This window comes from Ipomoea nil, unplaced genomic scaffold (assembly GCF_001879475.1).
Source record: "Ipomoea nil cultivar Tokyo-kokei standard unplaced genomic scaffold, Asagao_1.1 scaffold0176, whole genome shotgun sequence".
NCBI lineage: Eukaryota > Viridiplantae > Streptophyta > Magnoliopsida > Solanales > Convolvulaceae > Ipomoea > Ipomoea nil.
The window spans coordinates 371074-380851 of record NW_017616604.1 but is presented as its reverse complement, the minus strand read 5'-3'; the positions used below and the strand labels follow the sequence as shown (position 1 = coordinate 380851).

At 34.5% G+C, this 9778-nt stretch overlaps 1 protein-coding gene across 1 annotated transcript; it reads left to right on the top strand.

Annotated features, from left to right (window-relative positions):
* The first annotated feature begins 6577 nt into the window (after positions 1–6577).
* On the top strand, positions 6578–8146 carry LOC109177501 (putative UPF0481 protein At3g02645). The gene has a single exon (XM_019326872.1). It carries the CDS (start codon positions 6578–6580, stop codon positions 8144–8146), a length of 1569 nt encoding a protein of 522 aa, XP_019182417.1.
* Positions 8147–9778: the final 1632 nt, after the last annotated feature.

Genomic DNA, 9778 nt, shown 5'->3' with positions numbered 1-9778 from the left:
TGCTTCTTGAACAATCGACCTTTTTTTTTTTTTAAATAAACCTCAACTTGGATCGGAGCTCCCTGAAAAAGATGCATTTACCTCCTTTCTACCCCTTAAAGCCTTTTAATCTTTTTAGAGTTTGGGGCAGATTCTACTTTTTGGAGTAGATAAGTCCCAGATTAATCTGTGCCAAACAAGTACTACATTGGTCATAGCATCGAATAAATTTACTAGTATAAACTTAGATCCTCGCAGTTGGCAACCTAGTCATCTAAGTGGCAAAAAACAAATAATAGAAAAGGAAGATTAACAAAATGCATGCATAGTAAATTTGTGATAATTACGAAAATACTATGGTACTCGGGTTGGACTTCCATTTGGAAGGTTGTGAATTCGAGCCTTAGTGGAGGCGTTATTGGCTCTTTGTGTTTCAGTAGGTTGAGAAAGTATATGAACAGATGCTACATTGTAATAAAGTCAGTAGCTTTCAAAAAATTGCATAGTAAAGTTTGTGATAATTACGAAAATATTATCATTTTTTTTTTTTTAAATCTGATTTAATCTAATTAGTTCATATGCAAAGCGAAGATTGATTCTTAGTTTTCTCCTAAAAACTTTTTCTCATTTGATTCAATACCATATACGGAGTATAAAATCATTACCAAAAAAAAAAATATACGGAGTATAAAATAATATAAACAGCCCCTCTTGCATATATGAAACGCAGCCTTTCTGACCATACATAGTATCTAGCGTGTAGTTAAGAGTTATTTATTTCTGGTAAGGCTTATTAGCATTTTGGGATCAAATAAAATATATAGGACGATACAAAATAAACATATATTATATTGACCTAGTTTGTATCGTCGTTTGTTCCTATTGTTAATATATTCCATATATAGCATGTGTCAAAAAGCATGTAGTTAAATATGGGTTGACTTGATTGATGATTATCATCTATATGATTTAAATAAGAATCAATCATTTATTGTGGGTAAGGTGCCAAGGTCCAAACAAACTTTATATATAGAATTTTATAAATGCATTAAAATATAGGTGGAGATATCCAACTTTAGGAAGTTACTTTAATTTGACTCAATCGTCTATGTAATAGTACCTAAAAATTGGGAACAAACTCACCATGTATAAGAAGTCTTGTGGGAGTTGAATCTTATGACCCTCAGGCGGTTTTTAGATTTTTGTGGTCCTGTTCGGGTAAATAAATAAGGTCCTACCAAAATCAAAATTTTTAAAACTAAAACTAATACTGTAATCTATACTATTGTAATCGGATATCAACCAAGGAAAAGCATATTCAGGGAGTCCGTTTATCTCTAATGTAGAAACAGTCCCCCATGTCCGTTTCTGTTCATACGAAAAATTTCAATAGTGTGCTGCATTGATACATATTCACATGTATTTGAATGAATATTTAACAAATTTTGAAAGGATTAAAGAAATAGTAACAATTTTATTATCTGAATATGTTAGGAACACTTGTATTAGGATTTTGATGATACCAATGTAACCTAGAATGTAGACCCCTAACCTTCGTTATTTTTAATCGCTGCTTTCGTTCTAGACGAAAGTTGCCATAACTCACATTGTAATTCGTGTTAAGCTAGACAAACACACGAAAACGAGTTATGTTCTTTTGTTAGGGCTATCAAGACGAAAAGAGACACAAAGCACGAAGACTGAAGCGTCAACAACGAAAGATCATCAAAGGTTATCAACCACCTCGTAGAGACAGTTATCATTATGACGATTCATCAAGACATTCATTCTCTTCAATAACAAGAAGAATGTCACTACTGTCTGAGTTGACTAACCATCCTAGGAACAAAAGGACCTCAACATGTGGGACACGCATACCAAGGAGCATTAAATGAAGTTGTACCATCCTTCTGAAGCTAAAGGACAAAACCCTAAGGCTATCCATGCCCTCAACGGATACATGGTACAAACCACATTAATGGAGCATTTAATGCAGCAAGCTCCCCGGTCCTTACCCACTGGATAATAGGTTTGAAATTTCATCTCCCTCCAACGGATGAAATTTCCCCTCACCTATATAAACCCACCTTCATCAACTAAGAAGGTGCTGGTTCTTTTCACTCGATAATACTATCAAGCAAAAGCTCTTAAACAATCTCAAGTTCTCACCAAGCTTTTGCAAACCAGTGTCAAGGCGTGAAGATATTTGAAGAAGCTCATTATTTCTTATCTTCCACCTTGAAGAAGTCTTGCATCTTATACGAAGCGATCATCCTTCATTTCAGTCAAGACTTCACCACGTTGGAGAAACCAGAAATCATTTTCTACCAACCTCAACTCTGAAGAAGACGTTGATAGAGGCGGAGTAAACTCGCGGAGTTGAAAAACCTACAGGAAGCTGTCCGGCTTAGTGATCAAGGAAGCTTTCGTGTATTTGTACTAACGAGTGATAGTGCAAACCTTCCATAAGTTTTGGAAGAAGAGTGGAAGTAGGCAAAGTTGGCCAAACCACTATAAAAATTCTCGTCTCCTTATCTTTTTATTTTCACGCTTTACTTTCTGCATCATACCATCCTTCGCGCCCAAACCTAAAGTCTCATTAAAACATCAAATTGTGCAAAGTAATTAAAACGAACTTAATATTTCCGCTGCGTTGTAACGCCGAAAGGTTGTTATTTGCCAAAATCTGAAAAGAGTCTATTCACCCCCCCCCCCCCCCCCTCTAGACTCTCATTATAACCCTACTGGGACCAACAAAATATATAATAAAAAAAATTTATCCGTGCATCGCACGCGCATTGCACTGCACGGATAATTGGGCAATTATTTGCTCGAATTCAAGCAAGGATAACATCAAAAAACATAATCGATACAACCCATTTCATCAATTGCACTAAATAATATTCATTGTTATAATTTATATTTGTATATTGATCAAAATATTCTTAAAGATTATAAAAAATCTATTCCGTGTAACGCACATGTAAAATTACTAGTAGTAATAATAATAATAATAATAATAATAATAATAATAATAATAATAATAATAATAATAATAATAATAATAATAATAATAATAATAATAATAATAAGGTGATAAAATGTTACTGTGCGCAAAGAAAAAGTCAAAAGACATATTATGGAATAATAATAATAATAATAATAATAATAATAATAATAATAATAATAATAATAATAATATTATTATTATTATTATTATTATTATTATTATTATTATTATTATTATGGAATAAATTACAATTATAACAATAATAATAGTGTGCACAAGTTTTGAACCTGAGACCTCAAAATTTAAAAATAATAAACACATGTTCCTACGATTTCTTCATAAAACCTTTTAAGTTTAATTAAAAACTTTTAAATTTCTAATTTTAAACTAACTAGGTAAAAATGAAATATTGGGCTTCTAAAATTTGGGGCCCCTATAAAATTTGGGGCCCTGTGCGGTAGCCCAGCTTGCACAGCCCAAAATCCGGGCCTGAATTGACTTTGAAAGGAAGGGCTTCAATTTTATTAATATAACTATTTTTTGAATAAATACCTTGCGATCAAGTAGCGGGTCGTTATATCGTGCACCGCGGTGCATAATCGATTATGCATCGCGCGTCAGACACAACAGTGTGTCTAAATCGACACTGGCTCACGTATTATTTTTATATTATCAAATGAAACTACAGTTATATCAAAATGATACTGTAATTGTGGTGAAATGAAACTGCAGTGTATATAAAATGAAACTGAATAACATTTCACATATTTGAGTGTATATTGTACAATGAAGCTGTAATTATATTCAAATGATCATGTAGTTGTGTTTTAATGAAATTATAGTGTATATAAAATAAAATTAAATAACATTTTCACATATTTGAGTGTATAAATATTGAATGAAACTGTAGTTATATCAAAATGAAACTGTAGTTGTGTTGAACTGAAACTGCAGTGTATACAAAATTAAACTGAAGAACAGAGTTATTTTTTTGCGCAGATTCTGTTTCTTTTCATTAAATAAAACGACGTCGGTTTGACAGTGTCGGTTTAGACACATTGTAGTGTGTAACGCGCGGTGCATAATCGATTATGCACCGCGGTACACAATATAATTTGCCTCAAGTAGCATATTGGTTCTTTCAAATGGGAGGCCACTGGATTGAACACAACCCTAATGGGGACATTAACTCTTTGTATTTCAATACTTTGAAATCGAAAGTATGTATACATTATTGTAACAGAGTCAGATCAGTAGTACTAAAAAATTATTATTATTATTATTTTAAATTACAACGGGAATCTACAACGTACCACTAATTGAGTATTCAATAAGCCATATTCAAATGTAATAATTTACGAACCATATAAACCTGAAAAGTTTCAAAAAACTTATCCCTTAACTTCTTATAAATACAAGAACATTTATAACTCTCTTAAATACATATAACTTAGTGAATACAGTAAATATACTCTTTTAAATATGTATTTCCAATCAAGGGTGATGATATTTTCCAAACAAAAGGAGTAAGGTTAAAGTTTATTATATTCTTGTTGGTTTATGTACTTTGTGTTCCAATGTGTCATTGGATTGAATTTATAATTGTTACAAAAGTTCATTATTTATAAATATATTAAATTATTAGATAAGATGGACCTACCTTGTTTTAAAACTAGTTGCATTAACACATGCATTTAGTCCTACCTCATATGTATAATTATCTTAAATACATAACTTAGACAATACATTAACTATTCCGGCCATCATTTCTTACTTCAATTCCCAAAAGGTTGAATCCCAACCCCGAGCCAACAGAGCATCTGGGAGAATGTAAATAATGGTAACTCAGCTAAGGCTATGTTTGGAAAGTAGGAAAATGACTTCTGAAAAATGTTTTCCAGAAAATGAGTTATTTTCAGGAAATATTTTAATTTTCAACGTTTGCAACACAGTTTTGATAAAATCCTTTTGTGAATAGCACTGATAAAGCCATGTGGACAATTTTGAATGTCTATATATATATATATATATATATATATATATATATATATATATATATATATATATATATATAGGGAAGGGATCAGGTGCGGGTGGTGCTTCCCATGCAGTTGTGCGAGGGGACTCACATTAAGCATTACACTGGCGCACTTTAAGTACACAACAGACGCATTTTAAACACAAACAAAATACATTCAGAACACAAACTCACGCACCATAAGTACAAAACTCACGCATCTTACGCGCACCTTAAGCACAAAACTCACGCATCTTAAGCACAAAAACACACACACCTTAAGTTTTAACAACAACTCACATTAAGTACACACTCACGCACATTAAGTACAAAACTCACGCACCTTAAGCACAAAACTCACACACCTTAAGCACAAAACTCACGCACATTATGCACAAAACTCATGCACTTTAAAGTTTCAACAACAACTCACATTAAGTACACACTCACGCACATTAAGCACACAACTCACGCACTTTAGGCACAAGACTCATGCACCTTAAGTACAAAACTCATGCACATTAAACACTACACACTCACACACATTAAGCACAAACCTCACGCATCTTAAGCACAAGACTCACGCACATTAAGTACAAAACTCACGCACATTAATCAACCGCACAATCGCACGGGAAGCATTCACCCGTACTGGAACTAGATCTTCAAGATCTCAAAACATACTTTTTTTCCTCCCTCTCGCCACCAGACGCACCCTAAATACAGAACCTAGACCTTTGTTTACTGCGCATAACGAGTTCCCCTCACTTTGAGAGGTTGCTCCCACCACTACTGGAAATTATGGAATTTCCGACCACCTGAAAGTGATCTTAAATCAAGTTGATACCAAAAAGTGGTCAGAAATAGCAACAAAGGTTTTTTCGGATACCAAAAGTGGTCGGAACAAGGCTTTCGACTTGATTTAAAATCACTTTCAGGTGGTTGGAAATTTCATAATTTTTAGTAGTGCACACTGCCGCTGTTGAAACTCGATCTTTGGTCATTCTTCCCAAACTTCACCCCTGTGACCAACTGAGCTATCCATGCGGACAATTCCGACCATCTTCTATAGTAGGGGAAGGGGGGTGGATATGAGGTAGAGGCCAACAGTCTCACTCTAAACTTGTCCTCAACCAAATCCTTCCAACTTTGTCATCTTGAAGGATCCTATGCAAGGAGACTGGGAGCTCCAATCCACTTTCATTTGAAAAATGAAAGTTTCACTAATTTGTCAACTATATATATGTCTATATATGTGTGTCCCACCAAATTAAAAATAAGAATATCTTTGGAATGGATGAAGAGGGATTCAAGTTTATTGTTGTTAATTTATATATTTATTATGTCATCATAGTCTAATCATATTGATGAGTTTATAATTGTTAGAAATGCACACTATTCATGAGATAGATAGACATGCAAGGAGTATTATAATAATAAAGATCGACTAGCTCAAGACCAGCTAGCCTTGCTTCCCTCTTCCTACCCCTATATAAGCCAAGTCAAACCATCAATTTTTCTTCACAAACCCTTTGAAGCAAAGAAATAAGAAGAGAAAAATCACCCCAAAAATGGCTTTAGACAAAAACCCAATAAGTCCAAAAACTTCATCGCTCTCTAGTGCAAGGCTATGGGAAGAAAGAATAAGCAATGTGTTCAAGAAAGAATCTGAAATCCACTTTGATCATCTCCCACCCCTTTGTGTTTTCCAAGTCCCAAAACTTTTGATTCATCAAAACCCACAAGCTTACACTCCTCAATTGGTGGGCATGGGGCCTTACCATCATCTCATGCCCGAGCTCTATCACATGGAGAGGTACAAGCTTGCAGCCATTGAACAGATTCTTGACCCCTCACAAATCCTCAACTTTCAACACATTGTTGTTGATAAGTTGAAGCAAATGGACCCCATAATCCGCGCCTGTTACAGCCGGTTCATGGACCTCCAAGAAGGCACTTTGGCTTGGATTATTGCCATTGATGGTTTGTTCTTGATCCACGTTTTGGATACCCTTTCGTCCTATGATGATGTTCGAGGTGGATGTCTAAGTGGTGACAATATTCTCACTCGGGACATAATCCTCCTCGAAAATCAGATTCCTGTCGTTCTTCTCAAAGAAATCTTGAACCTGGTTGAACTGTCATCACCTTTGGATGAAGTGTTCTCGATGTTGTTGAGGTTTTGCCAGGTGCATTCGCCCATGAAAATCTCAATGGAGTCGAGGAATAATTTCGATGATTCCCGACAACCTCTGCATCTGCTAGATCTCATGTACCATTTGATTGTCAAGGATAAAAGTCCTGAATCCTACGTTGAGGTTCCAATACAGGAGATACAAAAAGGCAGCCCTGAAACCAAGTTGATTGTCAATGAAGAAGAAGACGACCAAGGTCATGACATGTTGGAAAACTTTGAGGAAATTATAGATTTTGTGGAGACTCTGGGTCCTAAACCCACTCAAAAGATTATAAAGCCGGTTAAGGATATGACAAACGTGATTCCTTGGACCACCATTTCAGGTCTGTTCAGGACAGCCACAAAGATCGATGGAGACGATGAAGACGAGATCACAATCCCTTCAGTGGCATCCTTATGGCGCTACGCTCGTGTAAAATGCTACCCAATTCTGCAAGGAGGAGGGATCTGCAACATCGAATTCGACGAACATGAAGCCACCCTTTACCTCCCAGTCATCACTCTAAACTCATGCTCAGAAGTTATTCTGAGAAACCTTGTAGCGTACGAGGCTTCCATGCTCAAATCAACCTTGGAATTCGCGAGGTACGTGAATCTGATGAATGGGATTGTGGACACTGCAGAGGATGTGAGGATGCTTAGGCAAAATGGGGTGATCAAGGGCACTTCTACTCTCAGTGACCAAGAAACTGCAGACCTTTTCAATGGTATAAAAAGGTTTTTCACAAAACCAGATGAGAGATCCAACATTGAGGTTGCCATTAAGAAGGTGAATGAGTACTATGATAGGAGGATGGTTGTGAGGTTGTATAGGAGGATGAAGAAAAATGCAGATGTCTCATGGAAGATTTTAGCTCTTGTTTCGTTCATTTTAACCCTAGCAATGTTGGCCTTCCAAACATTTTGTGAGTCCTACAGTTGCAGCAGATTTTGGGGGGCCTAAATGATTTCTTTGCCGCCCTACCAGCGAACCTGTGATATACCTACTCTGATATGATCTGATCAAACGTTGGTATTAAGTCAAAAACTACTGCCAGTAGCAGATGCATAATTTTATTTATTTATTTGTTTATTTATTTTTATGCATGTATACTAGTCAGTGTCACATTTTAATGTAATTGTTTTTCTTATAATTACATAACATTTAATGTTATATATTTTAATAGTGAGATGTTGAACTGAGCTCTCACGTCTCCCTCTAACATTAATAGATTAATGTACATTGTAATAGTTTTGACATTCTTACTATTTTAGAAGATTGTATTATAGTACAAGATACTATATACAAAATTTTTCCTAAAAATGCATATCTTCTGGTTAGGGATTACTGAAAATTCTATGCCTAAAAGTGCCATATTCCCAATAAGGAATGATATATACATGTGTACGTATTGTTGAATGGTAGTGCTAGGGTCAAGCACTTATTATGTCAACAATTATAACTAATAAGAAAAGTGTAATTTTATTTAATTATACTCAAGAACAGGCATTTATCACAATGTTAAAAGTTATAGCTAATAACAAAAACACAATTTTATTTCATTATTATACTTAGGTAGCCGTCAATGTCACATTTCGATGGCAAGGTGATGAAGTCAGGTCTCCAAGCCTTCGCCCAACAAGAAATTTGGAGAGCCAATTAAATCCAGCCTTCTGCTATCAAAACGTTGTGTTAGTTTCTAAGCAAAGAAAAAAATTTAAAATTCTATATTCATTACAAGTTATAACTTTTGACGTCACAGTAATTATTTGACCTGACAATTGGTACCTGAGTTTCGAATCTTACTGAAATCCAAAGTTTAGTAGGTGGACCAGGGTTCACAAGCTGGATCATGCATATAGTACATTATTTCTATGCATAAGGGTACATTATTTCTATGCAAGAGTACATTATTTATATCGTAACATTCATCATTATTTGAATGTGCATAAATAGTATGAAAATTGTTTGAATGTTCATTATTTATATGCATAAGATTCAATCTTTGTGTGCGTGTCATTCATTATTTGAACATATGTACAAAGTGATTGAAGTTTTAGGCTCATTTTTGCTATATATGAGGTTCATTATTCGTAATATTTTATTTTTTTGTAAATCAGAGTATAACTGAACTTATTCGGCATACCACTCCTCCCTCCCCCCCCCCCCCCCCATTATACTTAGAATATAATATTCAGTAAATCTAAGTTTACTATTTATATGTATGCATAAAATTCACTATTTGTATGAATATATTTTGATGTATGATTCATATATCTATATGGACGATATCCACAGTAAAATTTGCCATTGAAATCGATCATATTAACATATACCTATTTAATTGAAAAATATAGTAATCTAACCAGAATGGACATATTTGTCCGGCTACAATAAAACAGGAAACCGACTAACCAATTGCATATCTAGCTAGACTTGTATTCGGATAATATTTTCAAAGTCTTTTGATTTGAATAGATCCAAAATGTGTCTTTCTTCTTTAAATATAAAATTAAAACATTGTTTTACCAATCTTATTCAGTTTCCATCATCCTGCGCATACAGGATGATGCATTTGATTAAGAATATTGGTAA